Source organism: Natator depressus, chromosome 9 (genome assembly GCF_965152275.1).
Source record: "Natator depressus isolate rNatDep1 chromosome 9, rNatDep2.hap1, whole genome shotgun sequence".
NCBI lineage: Eukaryota > Metazoa > Chordata > Testudines > Cheloniidae > Natator > Natator depressus.
The window spans coordinates 37,237,597-37,263,926 of NC_134242.1; the positions used below are offsets into that span (position 1 = coordinate 37,237,597).

The 26,330-nt window shown below is 42.3% G+C and overlaps 1 protein-coding gene across 2 annotated transcripts in view; it reads left to right on the forward strand.

Moving 5' to 3' along the window:
- PAX3 (paired box 3) overlaps positions 1 to 26,330 on the forward strand; it is a 118,132-nt gene that overhangs the window by 72,302 nt on the left and 19,500 nt on the right. For both annotated transcript variants that reach the window (XM_074963946.1, XM_074963947.1), the window contains exon 5: positions 8,008 to 8,213. In XM_074963946.1, the coding sequence (XP_074820047.1) occupies positions 8,008 to 8,213 (206 nt within the window). The remainder of the gene's footprint in view (positions 1 to 8,007; positions 8,214 to 26,330) is intronic.

The following is a 26,330-nucleotide window of genomic DNA, read 5'->3' on the forward strand; positions in this document are numbered from 1 at the left end:
ACCTGGCAGGGGCTTATTTTCTTTTTAATGACCCCTTGCTGTGAAACTGAGGTTTCAGAAGGAGGAAGTGAGGGGAGAGGAGAGGCCTAGCATTACATTTCTGTAGCGGGGGGAAACACAACTCGGAGAGCTGCTGGGCTGGGAGCAGAGTAGTCAGTTGACTCTAGAGTCTTATTTATATTTCATATGCAAATACAGATATTTCCTCAAATGGAAACACTGAGGGGAAAAAAATGTTAGAAGGAAATTAAGATGCCAGTTAGTTTTTCTGAGGACTTTCTTTTTTGTGGCGAAAAGGACTCATGACTTTTTCTGATCTATTACTGTTAAAATGCCAGCTGCTGAAAGCTTAGCCTAACACAAACAATGATCTAAAAAGGCATGTATTGCCTCGCCACCTACCACTGCTAGGAGTTTTTATAGCAAATGAACCCTGGAGATTTATTTGGAGAGTGCCTAGGGAGCGTCTTATGGCTCAAACCCTATGACAGATTCTCTCTTTCTTTCTCTCTTTTTTTCTTTTTTAGTACATATGTAATATTTTTAAATTTACATTTGAACTCCGTTACCTCTCCCATCGAAAATAAATGTTGACAGGGAGTCTCCAGGTGCCGAGGTCTCTGGATTGGATTGGTTTGGATTAACCCCTACTGTGCATCCAGTTTAACCTCACCACCCGCCCCTACCGTCCCCAAAAAAACAACCTCCCCCTTCTCATCCACTTCAGCTTTCTTTGTGTCTCCTGCATCCTGCCAGGCAGGTGTCAGAGCCCTGAATGCGGGCAAAGGCCCTGTTGATGGATACCACAGATGGAGCGTGGAAATTGGTAGAATAGGCTTCAGCCACAGGCCATTTCTTAGGATCCAACAAAAGCCTCCAAATAAGTCAACAAAAATCCCAAAGATCACAAAGGAAAAGTGTCATTTGTCATTTACTCTGGGTTTGTGTGGGGGTATCAGCCTTGCTGCACTTCTCCTGGCTTGCACCCGAGTAAACATGATAGAGGTCATTCACATCTTTTTGAGTGTAAAAGGCTACTTCAGATCAGAAAACAGTTAGCTGCCCCATTGTGTCCTCTGTGTTGAATGCTAAAGTATACAAGTATAGAACATTCTGCAATTAGCCAAATAGGTGCATCAGACATTGAGTTGCCCTGTTCAAAGACTTAAGTAATAGAGAAGGGGGGAGGGAGTCCTGTTAAATTAATATTACATAAAATAAATAACAAGAGGTGGCAAATGGCAATGTAAAGCTCAATCTCAGCCCAATGGGATGTTTAAGACAGGTCTTTGTCTTGTCTTATTTTAACAAAATCCACAGATATATACAGTGCTTCTAGCACAGACCAAGGATTATTAGTGTGGAAGAAAGTCAGTATGATTTTTGTGGTTGTTAATTTTATAACAGTTGAATGTTTGCCAATAAATTTCTGCCTTCAAAGTTCTGCAGAAGGATATCCCTCCTTTCAGTCATTTCTAAAGTGCACTGTGTTGCATCTGTAATAAATAAATATATGGTTTTTAAATGGTTGTCATGTTTTTGTTATTTAATTATTCAAATGAAATGTCGTGCTGAGAAAAAAAAACAATGCACAGAATGAGCACTTATGAATTATTTTGTTCTGTTTTCGTATGGACATGTCTATTTGTGATGTGCTTTGGGAAACAAATAAGTACAGAATTCCATGTGACCAAATCCCTATGAAATTGAGCAAAGGTTTTGTGCATAATAGTGTTAACTAGGATGAAGTATTTCCTGAGGCCACCAAACAGGTCACAAGGGGTTAACAGACAAAGAATTGCTCTCCAGTTCTGTAATTCCTTCTTTAATTAAACTTCATGGCTAGTCCACTGGTGGCACTTATGGTTTCTCCTCCCACTTTGATTTGCTTCTTAAGCGAGGAATTTGTAATCCTGTGGGGTGATTGTTGTCCTGTACATGATCTTTCTGGAAACTGACAACTCTCCTCCATCCTCCAGCTATTGCAAAATGGGGTTTGAGTACTAACCTCTCTGGGCTAATTATAAAGGTTAGCTCCTATTTTCTGTCTCTCTCTGCCCTACTTCCATTGTTTATATATAAATCGCTCTCACACTCACATCATTATACACTCAATACCTTTCTAAGCCAGTAATATCATAGAAATATATGAGACTGCTCACAGGTACCATAAATGGGGGTATCTTAATCAGAATGTACATCACAAAATGGTTCTAATTTCTTAGGTACATGTGTCTATTTCTGGGCTTGGTCAATATTCTGGTAGGCCCTTTACCTGGTTAAAAGTTTATTAAGAGTTGTTTTTTCAGTCAAAAGCCCATTCACCTCTGAACAGACTTCAATAAAGAAAAATATGATGCACTCTGTTGTACAGACAGCCTGCTGTCATTTGAGATTACATTTGCCTGATTCTAATAATGCAGATCAGATGAGACAAATGAACTCGATATTTTTCAATAACAATAGTCAGGTCTGGAGTAGAATGGTACTGATGAACTTGTCTGAATATGAAAGCCATTTAATCTGAGGTTAAATTTTCTTCTTCATTTTGTGATTCCATCTCAGGATTTGTGAGTTGTATTAGATATATTAACCTAGATTCTTAGCTACTTTGCTGAGAAAAATGTTCAGATTAGCAGTCCTGTTTTACCTTCATGCCTTTTCTTTACTGTAAATGACAACATTTGAATGTGGAATGGAAATAGAATTAAGCATATATTTCTGTGCTAAATACATCATCCTGTCATGGACACAAGATGCCAGCATCTTCAGCAAACAGGGAAACATCAGAAATAGTTCACTGTTTATAAAATCATTTAAACTGCCTTTTTACAATTTACCTAATACCCCCCCCTGCCCAGTTAATGAAGGTATTCAGGTGAGGATACTGAGATTAATTCAATTTTCACATTCGCTATGCATTTCAGCTTTAACTTTCCTCATATGAAATGCATATCTCCCTTGCATAGCCTGAGTAAGTCTGATAGTTATGTAGCGGTTGTGGTGAATGGAGCCCTCCCACACAGAGAGGAAGGATGGCTAAATAGTTAGGGCATGCCTCTGTGACTTGAGACTGGGTTCAACTCTCTGCTCTGCCACATAGTTCCTATGTGACCTTGGGAAAGTCACTTAGGACAAAATTTTCAGAAGCACTTATGTCACTTAGGAGCCTAAGTCTCTTACGCACTTTTCAAAATTTTACCCTTAGTGTGTTTGTGGCTCACTTCCCCATCTGTAAAAGGGGATAATAGAAGTTCACTCTCTCCTGGGGTGTTGTAAAGATAAATACATTAAGGATTGTGAAACATTAAGATACTACTGTGATGGGGCAGGGGGCATCTAAGCACCTTAGGCCTTGTCTACATTTAGGGCAGCATGTAGAGTACAGGCACTATACATGTAGCTACATGCCTCAGCTGTGTCCATACATGAGAGGCAGCTGTGTCCATACATGTCTCTGTGGTCTGTAGCTACAGGTGTCTGGCAGTGGGCAAGTAGTGAGGAAAGGCTACCTCAGTGGGGAGGCAACGGGGAAAGGCTCCAGCAGCCAGGAGCTGCCAGAAACTTTGTCTACCTCCCCAGGCCTTAGCCTTTCCCTACTGCTGGAACCTTTCACTATGGTGGAAAAAGGCTCTGGCAGGGGGGTGGCAGTGGGACACTATACTGCTAACTATAGCAGTGTGGATGTGGGAGGCACTGCTTGGGTATGTAGAAAGCTGTGTAGGTAATATACTGTAGGTTTCAGGTATGTAGGGCACTCTACTTTCCTCTCCTAAGCAGGAGTGCCAGAACAGGGTGGGACAGGGGACCATGGCCCCATCACTTCTTACCAGCTGTAAGACAAACAATGGGTGGGAGGGGGCAGAGAGGAGCGAGTGGGAGGCGGGTTCTTGGGGGGAGAGGCGGTGCAGGGGTGGGGCCTCAGGGGGAATGGTGGCATGAGAGTGGGGGCTTGGGGAGAAGGGGTGGTATGGGGCCCCAGTTTGGGTGTTGGCGGCCCCCCCCCCCCACTTTTAGAGAGCTTCCGTCGCTCCTGCTCCTAAGCCATTCCTCACTGACTACACTAGCTGGGCATGCTCTGTGTGTACTCTATACCCCACTGTAGCTTTGAAGACATGCCTTTAGATAGATAGGGCAGCCAGCATCAGCCTAGCTCCTGAGGGATGCTGGGAGGAAAGTACTGAAAGAGGCCCTGATATTGACAGGGTTTGGAGCTTCCTTTCCCCATGGATTCCTTCTTGGACTTCATAGGTTTTAAGGCCAGACACCATTGTTCTTCATAAACTTATAAATCCCTCCCAATCAAAGGGAGCGTTTGGCAGAGAAAGTGTCTCAGAAGTGGACCTCACAGGGGTTCCTGAGTCCTGTTTCAGGTTTTACCACAAGCAGGTACAGAGAACCATTAATACTTCTGTTGTGCTCTTCTAACAGAAGCACCAACTTCTCCTAGTCTAGCTAATTAGCCACATAGCTATTCCAGTTGAGTTGTTATAGCAACAGAGAATGATTATGTCTGGAGCCACTGTGGGGAAGAAGGTTGTGTTTCTGTTTTTAAGCTTCCGGGATGGTTTAATGCTGGTGTTTGTAACTCTGCAAGCTTTGAAGAAGGTAAAAGACCTGAAATGATTTGGTCAAATATAATGGGCACTAAAACAAATTCAAAGAACAAGGAGTTATATTTATTTAATGATACGGTAGAATTTTTACTTGATAATGAAGAGGGTTTTGAACCACATTGAAACAGAATTAAACTGTTTGAAATCAGCAGATCATGCTGTCTGTTCTCAAGGATTTTATTTGAAAAATTGGGTGGGTGCTTTAATTTTAGGGCCCAAATCCTTCAAGTCTTGCTCAGACACAGCTCTCATTGAGGTGAGAGACTGGGAGTTGTATGTACTTCTCAGTGCATTACAATTATGAACTAAAATGGGAGTGTTGGCCAAGAATGCCTGCAGAATTGGTCCCAAAACATTTATTGTGTCTGGATGACGGAAATAGTTTACAGATGAGATTAAAGTTAATCTAATTGCTGTATCCTAGCAATCTATGAAGTCATTAGACATCTGACTGGTTAGTGTGTTGTTGAGAGTCTCTGTACGAGCAATAGCTATTCCTCTGTGTGTCCAGAAATTCATAAACTCTTCAGCTGAGTTGCCTGTAAAAGGACCTTGTCTTTCCTACACGCAAGACTGGGTAAATAGATTAAGTGTATTTATTGGTTCAAACAGCTTGAGTGAAATTGAATATGTAAAATAGTTGGAACTGAACAAGTCAGTCTCTTTAGCTAGAGTTAAAATGAGATTTCTGTTCTGGCTTTGTGTTTTTAGTTATGCTTGAATGAGTCATGTTCAGGAGATTATTTTATATCAAGGTCTGTACCAATAATCTATTTCATTCTATTTAAGGTAGAAGTGGTGCTAGTATTTCAATAAAATGATGAATTGTAATATCAGTGGGGAGTCCCCTTCCCGTTGCTGGATGGGTTCCCTTGCAGAGTTTAATGGATGAGGGAATTTTTGCCTGCTGGGATAGTCTCCACTCACATGGGCTACTGCCCTTATATCACCCCTCACCCCACCCTTTTCTATTACAGTTACCTGAGGGAGGAGGAGAGAGGGTGTTGCCAGGGTTCTGGAAGAGGCTTTTGAAATGAAGTCAGTATAAGATAGAAGTAGAGTCTATATAAACCCCTCGCCCATCCCTATCAGAACAAGGAAGAAAACGTACTGTATGTCTATGCAGTGTGGTTGTAACCATGTCGGTCCCAGGATATTAGAGAGACAAGGTGGGTGAGGTAATATTTTTTTATTGGACCAACTTCTGTGGCTTGAAAGCTGGTCTCTCTCACCATCAGAAGATGGTCCAATAAAAGATCTTACCTCACCCAAATTGTCTCTCTGTTCTATGTGTAGACATTTTGAGTCTGCACAGTATACACTTCATAGGCCTTATAGATATGGGGATACAGAGCAACTGCACAGAATCGTATGTCTGAGCTCTCCCTGTATCCATGTTACTATCTTCTCCCCATAGAGACTAGGAAACTAGGAGAGGTGGGCTTGAGCTGCAAAATCACTTCTAGATCTGAGCTTCCTCATAGTTTGGGGAAGGTTGGATCTGGGGGCTTTATTGTTTAGCCCATAATAAAAATAAAGTACAGTTGCAAAGTTTGCATCTGATCTGAATCCAACCGAAGTTTGGGAGTGTTTAAAGAAGCATTTTGGGTCAGGCTCATTTCTAGAAACAAAACAATGAGAAACAGAACAATAGAGCCATTATGTTAGCCACTAAACTATATTCTTTTCTAGATGTGATTAATCTACTGCACAGAAATTATAAGGACAAGTTCTTGAAATACATTTGGGGTATTTTGATCAGTATAAGAATCTGATAAGAATTTAAATCCCGATTTCTCTGTAATCCTCTCATTATTTTCTTTAATCTTTCCCCGTGCTGATGACCTAAAATGCTTGTAAATGTCACAGTGTAATCCAGGCTCTTCCCCATTTATAGGGGAAAGTCAGCTGAGGTAGGGGAGCACTGTCATGCAATCTGTCAGTACACCTTGTTCCAAAGGGGCATCTTGCATTGGCTGTGCAGCCCAGAAGCCCTAGCAGAGCCAGCATGGGCAGATTTAGGGAACCTATGGGATGCACTCGTTCAGCACATCTCCCAGGCTGTCTCTGTCAGTGTGGGAAACTTATGGTGTCCCAGCTGGAACATGAATGTAGTTTCCTACGGTGGAATCCCAGGAAGAGACTGAAGCGGGTGGGGTGGGGGGGTTGAGGGATATAATATTCCAGTGGGATGATCCTTATTTTGTTTAGGACAGAGTTTTATGGTTAGACACACACTCTGGTGTCAGAAAAGCACCTTTACTGCTTTGACCTAATTCATCCCTGATGCAGGTTAATTTAATCAATAGTTATACCAGACATGAATCTGGCCTTTCATGTGTGTTTTTATTTTTGCCAAAAGCAATTGTGCTTTTTGTGCTAGCAACTGATATGCCTCTAATAAAAACAATGGCTCAACTTCTGCCATCCTTAACTGAGCAAAATTCCATTGAAGAACTTGGCCCTTATCAACGAGCTGAGTAATAATTGATACTGGAGTGGAGAATAAGGTCAGACACAAACTACCACTCTTAGTATATGCTCAGTGCTCATGTTCTTATATAAGCTCCCTACACAATACCAGATAAGATCTTATATGAGCATTAACACTTGTCCAAACCTACCTAGCAGAATCTCAGGAAGGCACAAGATACATAAATAAGTGGCAAATGATTATGAAAATATAATCCTGTTGAATTATACTTTCATGGATGTGGAAGTACCATGCAGATTTGCAGAACTGGACAAATAATGCAAAAGATGTTATGCAAATATTTAATCACATTTAAAAATGAATTTGCTTCGGATATGCTCATGTCCTTTTTGTATTCGATTTCCATAATAATTTGAGCAATCAGGTGTTACTGACACATCTATGAAAAAATAATTTCAAAGTCACACTCATGGGTGTTCATTGGGGCAGAATTTTAAATTAGCTGCAAGTGCTTATTTGTTTACTCAATCAGGAGAAAGGATCAAGACCGTATGGCTTATCTGACCAATGAAAATGAAGCAGTACAGATCAAATTTCAAATACCGGCAATAATCTGATAGAGTAAAAAATTAATTGACTATGTTTGAATAACAAATACATTCAAGGAAATCATAATCTGCTCCCAGATATCCCAGGGCCAGGAAAAGAGGATAAATTCATTGAACAAACGGTTGAGAATTATTCATTCATCTCAGCAAATGTACCAGTAATACACTGTAAAGTAGCATTTACCTCTGCTCTCAGATTAGAGTGTGTCCATTCTAGAATCAAGTTTACCAAATGAATCAAGATTTATATTCGAAGCTATTTATTCCCCAGTGGAAAAAAAAATCATGGATTACTTTTTCTTTTGGTTTTGTCAGCTAGAACCTTATTGCTCCCTGATTTTTCTTCCAGCATCAGCACCCCAATCTGATGAAGGCTCTGACATAGATTCTGAACCAGATTTACCTTTAAAAAGAAAGCAGCGTCGTAGTCGAACAACCTTTACTGCAGAACAACTAGAAGAACTGGAAAGAGCTTTTGAGAGGACCCACTACCCTGATATTTACACTCGGGAAGAACTTGCACAAAGAGCCAAACTTACTGAGGCTCGGGTTCAGGTACATGTTTAAAAAGCCGTCTAAAGAAAGCGGTTTCCTTTTCCGTCATTGCATAGGTTTGTTAGAAAGCTTAGAGATCATTTTGTTTATGTTCTTGCATAACTATAATATGGGATAAAAGGAAAAATGAGAAGCCAGGCTATTTATAAGCTCAGTTGTTGGGTTTTTTTTTTTTTTTTTTTTTTTTACACCTACCAATGGACAATGGTTTTCCAACTTTCATAACCGTGGATCACTTTGAAGGAGAGATTTTTTGTTGTTTAAATATCATGGTACACTTACAATAAATGTAATGGAAAGAGATTAGAGGAAACAATTATCTGTTTTCCCAGTTTGTTTAATTTGCACATTTGAGTACACTCTCTAAATAGTCCTTTTCACTGTTTCCCCCATTTATAATTAATTAGATAGTTTCCCCTGGTTTGTATTGGACAGCAACATGGAAGAGAATTGAAAAAACAAACAAAAAAAGCCCAGGAAAATTTGACTGAAAACCACGAAAGTTGACAGGGTGATTCAGGTGTGTACTACCTGAAACTACTTGCACTTCAACTTTTGAAGTTGACGAGATTTCAAGTTTATGGTGTTTCCTTTCATCCCCATTGTCACTGCAATTAAGAAATCTTTGGACATACACATTTTCAAAATAATATGGATCTGAGTAGATGTAAACAAATTAAAATTCTGATGGTGAAAATAGTGGGATTATATAAATAGGCATAAAGTGGGTTTCCAAACCCCCCCGTTGGCCAATTCAGGAATGGACTGTCCCAAGGAGTTTAGGTTCAGAGTGCATCAGACACTTTCTGCTTCATGGTTGCCAAAGAGAACTACTTTCTACCAAACCCAAAATCCCATGGTTGCCTGGTTTGGAGTTCCATTACTAACTGAAAACTAGGATCAGATTTGCTAACAATTGTGATTCATTTCAAAGGATTTGTGCCCCATTTTGAGCTAGTCTTGAGTAGTCTTGGGTAAGCTTAACTTTGGGTGTTGAACTCAGGCAAAATGTGTGTCTGCACATATTTCAGGAAGAAAAACAAATGAAATTTGGTTGCTTTGGCTGAATTTTGCTTTGTTGTTTTGAGTTCTTTTGAAGTTGAACCTGGGGTGGGAGGTCCAAATCCCTGTAAATTGAAATAAACAACCAAAAATATTGCGCTAACCTTTGCAAAATAAGAGTGCCAATTGCAACACAACTGTATTGCTGTGTATACTTCCTCATAGATCCAGCCATTTTGAATTTTGCCCATTTTTGACTTTCTTTCTGAAGTGTTCACACAGCTCTTGTAACTGTCCTGTTATGATTGGGAAAGCAAATCTACTGCATGGATGAACTGCAGTTCTTTGAGAAGATAAACTCAATGAGGCGTAGTTCCATTATTAATTGAACACCTTTACTGAGAGTGAAAAGCCAACAAAACAGATGACAGCATCTTAAATGGAATTGTACTGCACTAGACTAAACTGGGCAGTGACAATGGGATGGGATGTGCGCAAATATAACAACTGTGATCTTCTACACTAGGTCTATTAGGAGTAGGAATAGCTTCTAGGGTATGGAGTTCCAGTCTACATTCTACATTAATGTCAAATGTGGAAAAACAATAAAAAAGTTATTAATATTTTTCTAAATTAGTGACCCACAGTTAGAAGAAAAGCAGAACTCTCATTAACATAACAGCTGTCTTAATGTGGCTTTAACCCGGTGACTTCTTACATTCCTTATCGGCTTCCTCTGTTCCCTTGAGATTCTCACCAGTGCTATGATCTACAGCCTCACACATTCCCTAGTACATCTAACATATGGATCTTTGACTTAACCCAGCATGGAAGGAAAGATCCCAGTCAATCAATGATTAAAATACCAGAACTAAACCTTTTCTGGATTAAAGAGGAGCTTCATCTGAAATAGCCAGTCTCTGGGTACTTGTTTAGTCTTCTCAATCTGCCTGGAACACTAGAAGTCTGACAAAGCGGTTCAGCACTAGCTGAAGATTGTGCACAGTATTGCATAAAACACATGTATGAAGGACATGATCTAAAAGAAGAATCATGAAAGAAAAACTGCAAAGAGATTTAAGGATGAGGAGGTGGATGGCTATAATGACATGGCATTCGTAGTTTTGCTTAATCATCTTTCATTGATATATATATTTGTTGAGCAACAATCATAGACTCATAAGACTGGAAGGGACCTCGAGAGGCCATCTAGCCCAGTCGTCTGCACTGAGGCAGGATGACTCCTTGGAGATTTTTAAGAGCAGGTTAGACAATGATGGAGATTCCACAACCTCCCTAAGCAATTTATTCCAGTGCCTAACTACCCTGACAGGTAGGAATTTTTTCCTAATGTCCAACCTAAACTGCCCTAGCTGGAATTTAAGCCCATTGCTTCTTGTCCTATCCTCAGAGGTTAAAGAGAACAATATGATAGGAGCCTATAAAAATGCTCATTATCAATAACTGTGTCATTTTTTCCCCCTTGCTACTGTAACAGCAGATACTGTTTTTACGTGCAGGAAGCCACTGTTGTATGTCAGTTATGAGTCTTTATACACTATGAAATATCTGCCAAAACCAATCCTCCCTCCAGCCTCTTAAGGCCTCACTGCGGGAGCTCCATTCTGACACATCTACTCTGTTGGAATGAGGCTGCACTCTGGAGAACCACAAAAGGTTTGGCAGACTGAGAAGCCACCTCCATAGTGGAGCTGCTAATTCTGCTCCTTAAGGGTATGTCTACATGGCAATTAAAAACCATGTCAGCGGATTTGGGCTAGCAGGGCTTAGGTTAAGGGGCTGTTTATTTGAGGTGTAGATATTTGGGCTTAGGCTGAAGCCCAGGTTCTAGGACCCTGCAAGGGGGGAGGGTCCCAGAGCTCCAAATCCAGCCTGAACCCAAATTTCTATATCACAGTTAAACAGCCCCTTAGCTCGAGCCCCATGAGCCTGAGTCAGCTGGCGCAGGCCAGCTCTGGGTGTCTACTTGCAGTGTAGACATACCCTTAGACATTTTTGACTCTAAAATCCCTCCATCACTGCCTCCCCCTTACAATCTTCTAGACTCTATTACCAGCTGAGGGAGGGGGACAAGGGTGGAAGAAACTTGCAGCCAAAATTGCATGAAAATGATAACAGAGAGCTCAGCAACGGATGCAGCTTCTCCCTCTACTCATTCATTTGCAACTCCCAATGTGGAAACTTAAGACATAAATGGTATGATATGGGGGAGGCACAGAGATGGAGAGGGAGGGTGAAGTGTGTGATGGAGATGTGGCATATCCAGTTCTTCAAGTCACATTCAGTCAGAATCTGAACTCTGTTCTCAATTAGATTAAGGTTTATTCCCATAGACAATACAGTGTACAGTGTACAGTGGTAAAGTTTGTTTATGTGTGTGATATTGGGGAAATGGACATGTGTTCGGATAGAGAGGAAGTGGGATTGTTGTGCAGGTAGGGAGCTTGTGAGTGTGATGTTTGTTTGTGTAGTGAGACATGAGAGATGAAGTTGTACACATTTAATGTTGCTTTCGCTGGTGATGTCTTTGATTTGTATTTTTTTTTTTTTTTGGTCAAGCGATGCTCTTGAGTTACTTTAATTCTATGCTAATGATGGGGTTTTGTGTGTTTAGAAGATTATGATTATGGAGCTGTTTGGGAACAGTCATTTCCATTCTGCAGGATGGAATTTCAACCTTTTATTTTATTTTATTTTATTTTATTTTATTTTATTTTGTTCTGAATTGGAATGAAAAGCCAGAATTTCTTGGGAAATGAAATTTAAAAAAAGGGAAATGTTTCATTTTGATTTTGACTTTTTAAAATTATACTCTTAATAATATAAAATAAATATCTGAACCAGGGTTTCTCAAACTGCATTGCACCACGACCCCCTTCTGACAACCAAAATTACTACATGACCCTGGGAAGGGGGACCAAAGCCCAAGCTCCACCACCCCGGGCAGGGGGACCAAAGCCGAAGCCCAGCCCTGCTGCCCTGTGGGGGAGCCAAAGCTTGAGGGCTTCAGCACTGGGCAGTGGGGCTCAGACTTAGGCTTCAGCCCAGAGCCCCAGCAAGTCTAACACCAGCCCTGGTGATCCCATTAAAAAGGTGTTGTGACCCACTTTGGGGTCCCAACCACAAGTTTGAGAACCGCTGGTCAAAACAAAAAATCATTTTGAAAAGAAAAATCAAAATGACGTTATTGAAAATACTATTTCAGCAAAATCAACACATTCCTGGGTAAAGTTTCAGGTTTCATGAAATGGCATTTTCCTACAGAAAAATCTTCCATCAGAAAATTTTCAGCCAGCTCTAGTTATGCTGAGGTAGTCACCCACTTTCCCTGGGTTAACAAGTCTGGCTGATGCGTCTGGGATTTTCTAGGCAAACAAACTACTAGCCATAGTTAAAGGAACACAAAAGGGTACCAAAATGTTCTTCAATTTCAATGTGGTTTCTAACCAAATAGCATGAAAAAGGAGGGATTTTGTGCCAAGAGTTTTATCCCAGTACAATTTGTCTGCTAATACCAACACCTTAGAGCACAGGCCTCTTACGCTGTTTTGGAGAGTTACTTAATTGACCACAAATGGCCCAGGGGCAGCAATTGGGGTGGGGGCAGCGTGCGGAGTCCCCTGGCTTCCCCATGTGTAGGAGCTGGAGGGGGGACATGCTGCTGCTCCCTGGAGGGAGCTTGAGGGCCAGATTAAAACATCTGGAGGGCCAGATGTGGCCCCCAGGCTGTAGTTTGTCCGCCCCGATTTAGCCCTAACAGAACATAATAACTGAATCCAAAATCACAGATGCTAGAAAGCTTGGAAATGCAAAGTTAAGGCTGTCTTTAAAAGCCTCCCCTCTGCATTAGAAAATAGGATGCATGGTCACCCAGAGAATCATAACTTTGGTCTCTTTCCAACCTATGCACTCATCCTGGCACATTATTTGTAAGACACTTGGGCCCACCTACACTGGGGACATTTAGTGGTAGGTTTCAAAAACTGGTCTGCTAAACTGATTTAAAAACTGGTTAGAAATGTAGTGTAGATCCAGTTTGAGGTGTCCTGACCCATTTTTACTGAATCAGTTTGAAGACCACCTCCAGGTTAGAAAATGTCTCCAGTGAAGACAAGCCCTTTGATTAAAGACTTTTAAATGTGGGGCTTGATTTTTGCTCAGTATCCAAGCTCTGCTTGGTGCAGGGAAGAGGAAGGGGACCAGTTTTTTCTCCTTGATTCTGTGCTGGCCTGGCCAGGATATCAGAGAGGTCAAAGGGTTGCTCTAACTTTGTCACCATTGCTAGGTCCTCAAGGACTTTACACCAGTGGAAGATTGGGGTAATAGAGAGATGTTCGACTTCTCTGCCCCCTGCATGCCTCCTTTCTCCACTAGCACACTCTCTACAGTGAGACATGCAAAAAGGCCAGATCATAACCATGAATCAGACCCAATGTCTTGATAAGGCTCTAAGACATTCACAGACTGTTGCAGACAACTTAAATCATTCCAGCCAAGCTATAGCTTGTCTGTATACTTGAGGAACTCTGAAGAACATGGCTTTTGAGTTGTACATAAATGATCCCCTGCAATCCTGTGCCCTAGGAATGTAATCTATCTAATTTCTTTGCTAGCATTTACAAAGTTTATAGCATCATAAGATATGACAGCTTTGTATCTTTTTGAACACTTTTGCAGTATGACACTTACTTTATTTGAAAAGCCATATATTTGCAGAGTGGGGGATTATCCCTAATGTGATAAATTTTGGTGAAGGGATGTGAATCCTGTCCTTTCCAAGTGATTGTGTATGGCCTTGAAGATGGCCCAAGGAAGAGTAGACCAATGAGACTAACCTTCGTACCTGGAAAGATACTCAAACCAATTAAACAATCAATATGTGAGCACCTAGAGCATAATAGAGTTATTAGGTATAAGCAGAATGGATTTGTCAGGAACAAGTTATGACAAACCAGCCTAATTTCCCCACCCCCCCTTTTTTTGGACAGGGTTGCTGGCCTACTGGTTAGGGGGAAAGCAATAGATGTGATATACCTTAATTGTAGTAAGGCTTTTGTCAGTCCCACATGACAGTTTCATTAGCAAACTAGGGAAATGTGGCCTAGATGAAATTACTATAGGGTGGCTGGACAACTGGTTGAAAGACCATACTCAAAGAGTAGTTACCAGTGGTTTGCTGTCAAACTGGGAGGCCATATATAGTAGGAGCCCACAAGGGTCAGTCCTGGATCTGTTACTATCCAATATTTTCATTAATGACTTGGATAATGGAGTGGAGAGTATGCTAATAAAATGTGTGGATGACACCAAGGTGGGAGAGGTTGGAGGACAGGATTAGAATTCAAAAAGACCTTGACAAATTGGAGAACTCACCTGAATTCAGTAAGATGAAATTCAATAAAGACAAGTGCAAAGTGTGTACTAAAGAAGCAAAAATGAAATGAATAACTACAAAATGGGAAATAAGGGACTAGGTGGTAACATTGCTGAAAAGCAGTTGGAGATTATAGGGGATTGCAAATTGAATATGAGTCAATGTGATGAAGTTGCAAAAAGGCTAATATCATTCTGGAGTGTATTAACAGAGGTGTTGTATGTCGGCAATAGTGAGGCCTCAGCTGGAGGACTCTGTCCAGTTCTGGCTTTGAGAAAGATGTGGGTAAAATGGAGAGAGTCCAGAAGAGAATAACAAAATTGATAAAAGGTTTAGAAAATCTGACTGATGAGGAAAAGCTGAAATAACTGGGCATTAGTCTAGAGAAAGGAAGGCTGAGGGATGAGCTGGTAAGTCTTCCAATATGTTAAGGGCTGTTATAAAGAGGATTGTGATCAATTGTTCTCCATGTCCACAGAAGGTAGGACAGGAAGTAATGGGCTTAACCGGCAGCAAGGAAGATTTAAGTTAGATATTAGGAGAAATTTTCTTTCTATAAGCTCTGGAATAGGCTTCTAAGAGAGGTTGTTGAATCCCCATCATCGTAAGTTTTTAAGAATAGGTTGGACAAACACGTGTCAGGGATGGTCTAGCTTTACTTGGTCCTGTCGAAGTACAGTGGGCTGGACTTGATGACCATCCAGCTCTACATTTCTGTGACTCTATATGGCAGAAGTTTGTTGTAGCCACAGGCGCCAGCTTTCTCATTTCCCCAGGGATACTTGACCCTGGCTCTGCCCAGGCCCCGCCCCCTACCCCACCCCTTCCCCCCCAGCCCCACGCTGCCCTGCCTCTTCCCACCCTGTTCCACTCCCACCCCCGAGCATGCCCCGCCCTTGCTCCTCCCCATCACCCCAGTGCCTTCTGCACACTGCTGAACAGCTGATCACAGCAGGCAGGAGGCTCTGTGGGGGGGAGGAGCTGATCGGTGGGGCCCGCTGATGGGTGCTGAGCACCCACTATTTTTTTTCTGTGGGTGCTCCAGCCATGGAACACCCATGGAGTTGGTGCCAATAGCTGTAACCATGTAAGGGGGCGGGGGGCACTTTGTATTCATGCCTCAGTAATGTACAATCAGCCCATCAACAAGAATAGGGAAATCCAGTTAGGTCACCTCTCCATTTTGAAGTCAGTGAGGTACTGCAGATGTGTGCTCTTTGAGGATGGGAATTTCTCAGCTTTCATTCATTCAGTGGCTGCTAATATAGTGGAGTTGTTACAACTGAACAGCACTTCCTATGATATTATTCCTTAAGTAATCGATTTGATATGGGAAGCATTATTTCCACCTCAACCAAGTTTTTAGCCTGGGAATTTCCTTAGGTTTTTTTGGTTTTTGTTTTGTTTTGTTTTTAAGTATTTAAGAGTTGCTCTGTAAGAGGAGTGTCTCAAACTGTTGGCAGAGCTTGCAGGGGTAGAACCTGCTCTTCCTTAATTTATCCTCTACCTCCATGTGGCTTTCTCCTCCACAGACTGCCCTTGGACCCCCATGTGCATCTGCCCCTCCCAGTTGGCCCCAAGCAGGCCATCTGCTGTGTGTGTATGCCTCTGATTTAGCACCACATTCTGCCACTTATACTCATATTAACTAGTACCTTACTGTCCAACTAATCCTGTTGAAAGTGATAGAACTACTCATAAAGTATTACTAAGCATGAATAATGATGGCAAATTCTACTTCTTAACAAGTAAATAATTTCCATTCACAATTTCCCTGGAATGCATCACAGGTAACAGATTACACCAGATATAGAATTTCTAGACTAACTCCTCAAGTTTAGTTATGATATGCTAAAGAAAAAATAAATAAGAAAAAAATTCACAAAGTAAAAACATCTATTTTTATTTTTGTCTCTTCTCTCCCAAATCCCTTGTTTGTTTTGTTTCAAATTTTCCAGGAAAAAAAATCATGTGTGTGAAAAATTCAGATTGATTCTTTAAAAAAAAAACAAAAAAGAGTTTGTGTGGGGATGGCATATTTCATAATCTGATTTACGATGGTAAGATTGCTACTGCCTTATTTATGGAGCAATGCTATGTAACAGAATAATCAGCTCAGCTGCAGTGTAAAAACTCTTCTAAGCCTAGAAGTCTTAAGTAATTTTTTTTAAAAAATGGGTATCCTTTTCATAGCTATTTAGTTACATGTTATGTTTTCTTTCTTTTGTGCTTTTCTGTAGGGATGGGATGCAGAGAGGGAAGGAAGGCAAGAGAGAGTAACAAAGAATTTGCCCTCGCTTTCGTTAGGTTTTAGTGAGCTTTTAAAATCGAAATTTTAAAATCCAAGCCAGTGGATTTAAGTGTCTCTTTTTTTTTAAAGTAACAAACTGAACTCACGTGCTAGGCAGTCACTGAAAAATGATGTGAAAGGATGAGCTGTGTCAAGAGTGAAAACTTTACTGAAGCTGCATTCCCCTAAAATAGATTGAGTGAGTAGTCCAAACTACTCAGCCTACCACAGTGGGATAGAAGATGGGTAGTGTAAGGTATAGATTCAGGGACACTGACAGCCTTTTGGCACATCTCTGTTGTTAATCCTGCTTTGCTATAAGGAACAGAATCTGTTTTGAGGCACATCCATTTTACATCATGTAGAAAAGAAAAGAAAGAAAATACTTTGTACAGTTTGGTAGAAAATATTCACATAATTACAGACATTTTTCTGGGGAGAGGCAGGAATTTATCTTGGTAAATTATCTAACTATAGATCTATACTGGGCAAAAATGGTTCAGTCTTTTAGTATGGTGGTGAAGAAAGGAAGTAATTCTGTGATCCTGTTTTCCAGTTCTCTGCTGCCAAGGGCTCGAATTTGGGGCATTTTAATTTTATATATATGTATGTTAAATATATGTTAAAAAACAAGTAAATAGAAATATTTTCTGAGAATACTCAACTACAGTATTTTAGAAGTGATTAAATGAAAAGATTAAGTCTGGGATTTTCGAAGAAACTTAAGGGAGTTAGGTGCCTTGAATTTCAGTGGAAGTTGGGCACACAATACCTCTTTGGAAATCCCAGCTTAATTGTTTTGTGGAATGTCTCTGATGTTGTCAGTCCAGTGGGAAAACTGCCCGTATCACAAAACCCACCACCATAACGGGGACACCTCTTGGCAGAATCAACGGAAAGGCCATGGTCTGAATGGGCCTGGAACCTGAATTGCCTTTTGAAGTTCAGAGGAGCTGGAACAGGATGGGGGCAGATTGGTGGGGCATTTTGAGGAAGCTGACCTATCTATGGTGTATCTGTTCCAAGGATACACAGGGCCTGATTCTCAACTCCTTGCTCAGAGTAAGCTCTCAGGGTCTCATCCAAAGTCCACTGACACAATGGAAAGAGTGATTTCTATGGGCTTTGGATAAGGCCCTTGTTTTCTTTGAGGCGGTTTGCTTGAGGGAGGAATGCAGGACTAGACTCTTAGAGAACTCCTGACTCCAGAGCTGTCACTGTCAGTGCTGCAAAAGGCGCTGCGTTAACTTAACACAAACATTTTTAAGGAAAAAAATCCCTAATGTAAAATAAAGAAAAACACTATGAGGCAAAGGGAACAAATTCTTTGGCTTAAATTAGAAATGTCATTAACAATACATCAGTCTTTTGACTTTGATATATCTTTGTATGTCTTTGGCACTCATGCTTGCAATGGCCAGATTGTATTTAGTGCAAAATATCCACTAGTCTCTTGCAAAATTCACTTTTCAAATGTTTTGCCCATTTGGTTGGGAGATCTTTCTGCCTTAAAAGCACATAGAAAACTTTCTGTTTATGATAAGACTGTTGAAATGTCAAGGCTAATTACATTAGTGTGATCCCAAGTGAATAACTGCATCTTTTAAGGAATACTCAGTCAAAATCTAGGAAATATAACATTGGCTTGATCAGTTACAAACTGCTTAAACAAAATATGATAACAAAAGGCAAGACATAAATATTAGAAATTAGAGATAGAAAAGGCCTATTAGGTAATCTAGTCCATTCTCCTCCAGTGCAGAATTGTTCCCTTCAGCATATACCCGAGTGATTTCTCCAGTCTATTTTTAAAAGTGTCTCCAGTGAAAGAGTCTCCAATATTTCCCTTAGGAGACTACTCCTCATTCTGTTATAATTCATTATCAGGAAATATGACTGATTATCAGCTTAAATGGCATCTTCTGTACCTAGGAAGACTTAAAGAAATCCTGTCCCTCTGTGTTTTTTTTTTTAACACCCTTCAGATACATTCAATTGTAAGTTCTTCTGGCAGAGACTGTAGAGACTTTTAAAAAGTACCTGAGTGCCGTGTTCAAAAATGAGCAATTAGGAGCCCAAGTCTCATTGGAAGTCAATAGAAATTAAGCCTCTAAAGCCCAGATCCTCAGAAGCCGCCTAACTCTCATTGAAACTAATGGAAGTTAGGTATCCAAATAACATTTAGGATCTGAGTCTAAGTACCTAAGTCCCTTTGCTCCAAAGTCACTTAGGTACTTTTGAAAGTTTACCCTATGTCTTCATATGTGTTTGCATGGCATCTAGCACAATGATGCCCTGGTTTGGGCCTGTGTGTGCTACTATCATATAAATATTAAATAATAGATTATATTTCCTATTAGGGCTCAATACTGCATAGGGATATTAACATCTGCTCTGGATGTATGTTATGTGGCAGCCTGATTGTGCATCCCTTTTGCTTGCACAAGCAATTCACTGTGGTAGTGGCTATTCTACATGTCACGGTACAATGCTCAGTGCTTAGGGCCTCCTCTCCCATTGATCAGCTCCTGCATTGATCCTTTGCTTGCGAGGGCTAATTACACTGTATAAATAAAATGTAAAATTGCTGAGTCACTGGTGTTTTGGTTCTATCGGGCATTATGGTGCAAAATGGACAATGTTAACATGTGGTGATAATTATCATGCTCATAGCAGAGGGGTAAGGAAAGAATGCAAAGGCATTATAGACTCTCCTATATCTGAGGAAGTAATTCATTATATGGGGGCTTTTGCATAAGTTAAGTCAAAAGAATGGGAAACATAGTACTTTTCTGATATGATGTATTGATGCTGTTTGAATTGCACTGGGAATGAAAAAGAAAAAGTTTCCAATGTGTTTGCTTGTGATGGTGTGATTTTTGTTAAGCTTTGGGGATGATTTACCACTGTGTTACTCCCATTTTCCACCATCTAACTCCACTGATTTCAATGGAGTTACACAGTGGAAAACTGGAGTAACACTGTTGTAAATCAGGTCTCCAGTGGTAACATATTTAGTAAGGATCTATCTAATATTTGTGAGCATGTTTATTTTGTCTTGAATTTTTCTGAAGTAAGCTGACACTATAGGAAAATCTAAGACCTATAGCCTAATAGTAAAAGCTGTCATGCTACACTATCCAAGGTTATGGGTTCAAAACAGCAGTGTGCTAATTTTTAAAAATGAGCACAAAGGGCAATTAGGCCTGGTCGACACTAGAAAATTAGATGAAAGAATTCTTCCCTTGACCTAGCTACCACCTCTTGGGGAGGTGAATTACCTATGCAGAAGGGAAAACACCTTACGTTGGCATAGATAGTGTCTACACTGAGGGCATGGCTACATTTGCAAATGTAGAGCGCTTTGAGTTAAACCAGCCTTTGTAGACTGCAGTAGGGAAAGCGCTGCAGTCTGTCCACACTGACAGCTGCAAGCACACTGGCGTGTCCACATTTGCAGCACTTGCAGCGGCATTGGGAGCAGTGCATTGTGGGCAGCTATCCCACGGAGCACTTCTTCCCAGTCTGGCGCTGTGGCTTGTGGGAAGGGTGCGGGGGTACCGGGCATTCTGAGTCCTGTCCCAACGCCCCATGATGCATTGGTTTGCATCCCAGCAATCCCTCTGCTGCCGTTCACATTTGGCACCATCTTTCAGCGTTTTTTGTACTGCGTGCTCTGTCTTCCCTTTCGGTCTGCGGGAATGGAAGCCGAACTGCTGAGGAATATGCTGACGAGTCTCACCAGCACATCACATTTGGCAGTCGAGTTACTCCTTAAGATCCAAAGTGACAGTGAGGACTCCGACGATGATATCGACTCGCGTAACGCATCTGACACGAGATTGCTTGTGGCATTCACGGACATGCTCGACACCACGGAACGCCGCTTTTGGGCTCGGGAAACAAGCAGTGAGTGATGGGAATCACATCATCATGCAAGTCTGGGATGATGAGCAGTGGCTGCAGAACTTTTGGATGAGAAAAGCCACTTTCATGGGACTGTGTGATGAGCTCGCCCCGACCCTGAGGCGTAAGGACATGAGATTGAGAGCTGCCCTGTCGGTGGAGAAGCGGGTGGCTATTGCAATCTGGAAGCTGCCAACTCCAGACAGCTACTGATCAGTTGCTAACCAGTTTGGAGTGGGGATGTTGACTGTTGGAATTGTGTTGATGCAAGTTTGCAGGGCCATTAATTGCATCCTGCTCAGAAGAACCGTGACTCTCAGTAACGTGCATGACATTGTGGCTGACTTTGCACAAATGGGTTTCCCTAACTGCGGAAGGGGGATAGATGGGACGCATATTCCAATTCTGGCACCAGCCCACCTAGCCTCCGAGTTCGTTAATCAGAAGGGGTATTTCTCTATGGTTCTCCAGACGCTTGTGGATCACCGTGGGCGTTTCATTGACATTAACGCAGGCTGGCCCGGAAAGGTGCATGACGCACGCATCTTTTGGAACACTGGCCTGTTCAGGAAGCTGCAAGCCAGGACTTTTTCCCCAGACCAGAAGATCACCGTAGGGGAAGTCGAAATGCCCACTGTGATCCTTGGAGACCCCGCTTACCCTTTAATGCCATGGCTCATGAAACCCTACACAGGGAGCATTGACAGCAGCAAGGAGCGGTTCAACAACAGGCTGAGCTGGTGCAGAATGACTGTGGAGTGTGCTTTTGGCTGTTTGTTTAAAGGGCTGCTGGTGCTCTCTGTATGGGAAGCTGGACCTGGCCGATAACAGCATCGCCGCAGTTATATCCACATGTTGTACTCTCCATAACATTTGTGAAGGGAAGGGTGAACGATTCACTCAGGCATGGAACTCAGAGGTTTAACACCTGGAGGCTGAATTTGAACAGCCGGAGAGCAGGGCTATTAGAGGGGCCCAGCGCAGGACTTCAAGGATTAGGGATGCCTTGCAGGAGCAATTTGAGGCTGAAAGCCACCAGTAATGTCTGGTGCCCTGCACGGGAGTGAAGTGCAGTGGTTCCAATGTTAGTAGGAATTTGTGTTTGCTACGTATGATACACTGACTTGCAGTGCCTGTTGCTTTCCTGGACTAAGGTATCTTTTATGTTATGCAATAATAAAGAATGTTTTCAAAGCAAAAAAATCCATTTAATGAAAAGAAAATGCATTTTCTTTTCAAGAAACACAACTGTTTGAGAAACACAAAGGGCAAGGGGGTGGGGTGGGGAACGGTACAGTCACAGGTTTGCGTATGTCCTGTTGTTATACTCAGCCTTCCTGTCTGGAGTGCTGTGCAATGAGTGCTGCACTTCAGGATGGCTATACTGCATGGTGATGGGGGTTGAGTGCAGTGGGTAAGGGTCATAGTTTTCAGTGCTGGGTGGTGAAGCTACAGGTGTTGAAGGCAGCTGGTGGCAATAAGAACCCAGATGTGGGGGAAAGTGGGTTGGAGGTGACATGGGGGCACAAGGGAAAGAGTTTTGGGACAAGGGCTGCGGAGGGGGAGGGGCAGACGCGGTAGTGCTCCGCCTGCATGGCTACGAGAGCCTGGATCGAGTCCGCTTGGCACTCCATGGTGCTTATCAGCCGCTCTGTGCTTTGGTGCCAGCGATCTGCATTCTGCTAGTGGACCCTCCTTTCATTCTCCTGCCACTCCTGCACTTTTTGATTTTCATTAAGAGAGTGCTGCATGACTTCATACAGCATGTCCTCTTTGCTTCTACGTGGCCTCTTCCTGATTCTTTGCAGGGTCTCGGCCGGTGATAATATGGATGGCTGAAATCTCAAGGTTGCATCTGTAAAGGCAAAATGCAACACTTAACAGAGGCAGCATTGTTCACATCAGACAGAGCAATGATTCTCCTGGACTTAAGGGCAAGCACAGTCTACACAATAGCATAATTTGCCCATCCCAAAGCGAGCGCACATAACCCACGGGAGCCCCAAAATGGTGAGTAAGCACAGGGTCAAGGGGGACTGATTTTTTCATGGCTGTACTGTCCTCTGGGTTTCTGTGCCTTGGGGAGAGCCAACAGCAGCTGCAGGGGCACCATACTGAACACTGTCCCCACATTTTCCACAGGAGTTCATCCTGGAAGATATCTCGCTGCTGAGGGTGACCTGGGAAGCAAGGGAGGGTCTTCTACTGCAATGAGGCTTCCGCCCTGGCCCATATGCAGCTTGCCTGTGTGCAGCAATGGTCCCCCCGCCCCTCACGGCACAGTGGCATGGACATCTTAGCCTCACTGGGACAAGGACCACAGTGGCTCTCCCGAGAAACCTGCGCAAGCGTATTGCCCAAATTCTGGATGAGACCTTTGAAGAGATCACTGAGGCCGATTACCGCGATGTGAGAGAGCACATCAACACCCTATTCCACATCTAGGCATGCATGCAGCCCTAACCCTCCTTGCCCCAAGAGCCCGCACCAAATAACTTTCTTCCCAAAATAAAAGCCGCTTACCGGGAACCTCCTCTGGTGTTTGTCTTTCCACAAGCACCAGCCGCCACAACTGGCTACCTTCCTCCTGGCTTGAGAACAGCTCCTGGCTGCATGCATCTAGGGATGCCGGGGTGTTTTCCTCCTCCTCAGCACCCTCGCTCCCACTTTGCTCCTCCTCCTGCCTTATTGGACTGGGCTCTGAAGTGTCCACGGTGGTACTCGGAGTGGAGGTGGGGTCGCCCCCAAGTATCGCGTCCAGCTCTTTGTAAAAACGGCAGGTCGCAGGGGCAGCACCAGAGCAGCTGTTTGCCTCGCGGGCTTTGCGGTAGGCATTCCGCAGCTCCTTCACTTTAACCCTGCACTGCAGTGCATCCTGGTCATGGCCCCTTTCCGTCATGGCCCCTTTCCATCATGTCCCTTGATATCTGCCTGAAGGTATTGTAATTCCTATGGCTGGAGCCCAGTTGGGACTGGACAGCTTCCTCCCCCAAAACACTGATGAGGTCCAGCACCCAGCCATTGCTCCATACTGGGGATCGCCTGGCGCGTGGAAGCATGGTCACCTGGAAAGATTCGCTGAGAGCACTCCATGCCTGGCTGAGCAAACAGGAAGGGGATTTTCAAAATTCCCAGAGAATTTAAAGGGCGGGTCTGACAGTTGGTCACCCGAGGGCAGGGCAGTAGAGTTCAAAGTGAGGACCAGAGTGGCTAGAACAGGCATTGTGGGACACTTCTGGAGGCCGATCAGAGCGCACTAACAGACCAGAGCATCCACACTGGCGCCGCGGCGCTCCAGCAGGGGCGCATCAAATGTTATTCCACTTGCCGAGGTGGGGTACCAGAAGCGCTCTAGCTGTGGAGTGAGAGTGTTCTACGTGCCTTGCCAGTGTGGACGCATCATGAGTTAGGGCACCCGGGGCTCCTTTAATGCGCTCTAACTCGCAAATGTAGCCATGCCCTGAAGCGCTGTGCTGCTATAGTGTTTTAAGTGTAGACATGCCCTCAGAGACATCACCTTGAATAGTGATTACTTTTGTTTTACAGCCTTTTAACTTCTTATGGAATTTAGAGCTGGTCCAAAGTCGCTTGAAATCAAGTCCCATTGATGTCGGTGGGCTTTGGATCAGATGCCTATCTCTAACGTACAGAAACATTACTACATATGCATTTTCTTTTATTTTATATTTTAATGTATAATACCAATAAACCTCTCACTCTCAGTAATGAGGCGGGAGAGAGAGAGGAAGTATGTAGATGCTGTAGGAAAACATAGCACTAATGCCATATTTACGCTTGTGAAATCAAGCATTCAAAAGTCATGCAATAAAGAGTTATGGCTGAGAACACAGTCTTCCCTTTGTCACCTTGAGCTTATTAATGCCTTAACTTGTGGGACCTCATTCTCCTCTCTCACTAATTTTGCGCCGTTGTAACTCCATTTATTTCATTGTGGTTACTCCTGATTTACACCAGTATGAGTGCAAAGAGAACCAGGACAGCAGTTTCTATATCATTCTAAAATGGTTAAGTTAGTACATTACATGTAATAATGCACCATAATAAAACTGGCCCGTCATATGCAACCTTATAAACGCCATGCTCTAGTCTAGTCCACACAGTCTTGTGGCTTGATGTAAAAGTCACAATGAGATTTACAAAGCAAGTCAAATTTGAAAATATTTGTTTGGTAATTTTAAACTGTTTGATTTGTAAATTCATTGAGCTGAAATTTATGAACTAAAACTCCACATCTATTTAACATCTTACTAAACACTAGATGGCTTTAGTTAAATTCCTCTTCACTAAGTGGAAGTTCTGCCAATACTGCTCACTAGATTATGCAAAATCATTTTTCATAGATATTACCCAATAAAACAGCTGCCCCAATGTAGCATGTCCCAATTAAGCAGGATTACAGTAGTAATATTTTAGGCCGTGACTATTCAACAGGATCTATGCAGATTGTCTCCTGCACCTGTGTAGAGCCCCAGAGAAGTCAGTGGAGTGGCATATGGGTACATCCATGGGAATATCCATTTGCAGGATCAGGACCTTACACTGTAAGTTTGTCAAAGCATTGTAAGCAGTCAAAAAGGCTACAGTATGCTAGGATCTATTTGGAAAGGGGTAGAAAATAAGACAGAAAATATCATAATGCCACTTCAGAAATCCATGGTGTGCCCACACCTTGACTATTGCATGCAGTTCTGGTCGCCCCATCTCAGAAAAAATATAGTGGAACTGGAAGTGGTTCAGAGAAGGGCAACAAAGATGATCAAGGATACAGAACAGCTTCCATATGAAGATAGACAAAAAGATTAGGGCTGTTCTGATTAGAAAAGAGTCGACTAAGGGGGGATATTATAGATCTATAAAATCATGAGTGATGTGGAAAAAGTGAATAGAGATGTTATTTACTCTTTCATACAATACAAAATCCTGAGGTTACCTGACTAAATTAATGGGCAGCAGGTTTAACACAAAAAAAGAGGAAGTGCTTTTTCACACAATGCATAATTAACCTGTGGGACTCATTGCCCTGGGAGGTTGTGATGGCCAAAATATAATTGGGTTCAAAAAACAACTACATAAGTTCATAGAGGATAAGTCCATCAATGGCTATTAGCCAAGATGGTCAGGGACACAACCCTTTGCTTGGGGGGGACCCTAAACCTCTGACTGCCAGAAGCCAGGCATGGAAGTCTGGGTTGGATCACTCCATAATTACCCTGTTCTATATACTCCCTCTGAAGCTCTGGTAAGGGCTGCTGTTGGAGACAGGATTCTGGGCAAAATGGACCATAATCTGGCCCAGTATGGCTGTTCTTTTGTTACGCTCTTTGGAACAATGACTATGTCCTTTTTAGTTTCTATAAAAGCTTCATGCAAAGCTGCATTTATTTTATTATATATATACAAACAAGCCAGGTTTGAGTAAAATCCATGGTATGTATATATGTAACATACAAAAACAAGTATTAAGGTAAAATCATGTAACATTTCTGAGTCAAGTTCAAGGTCT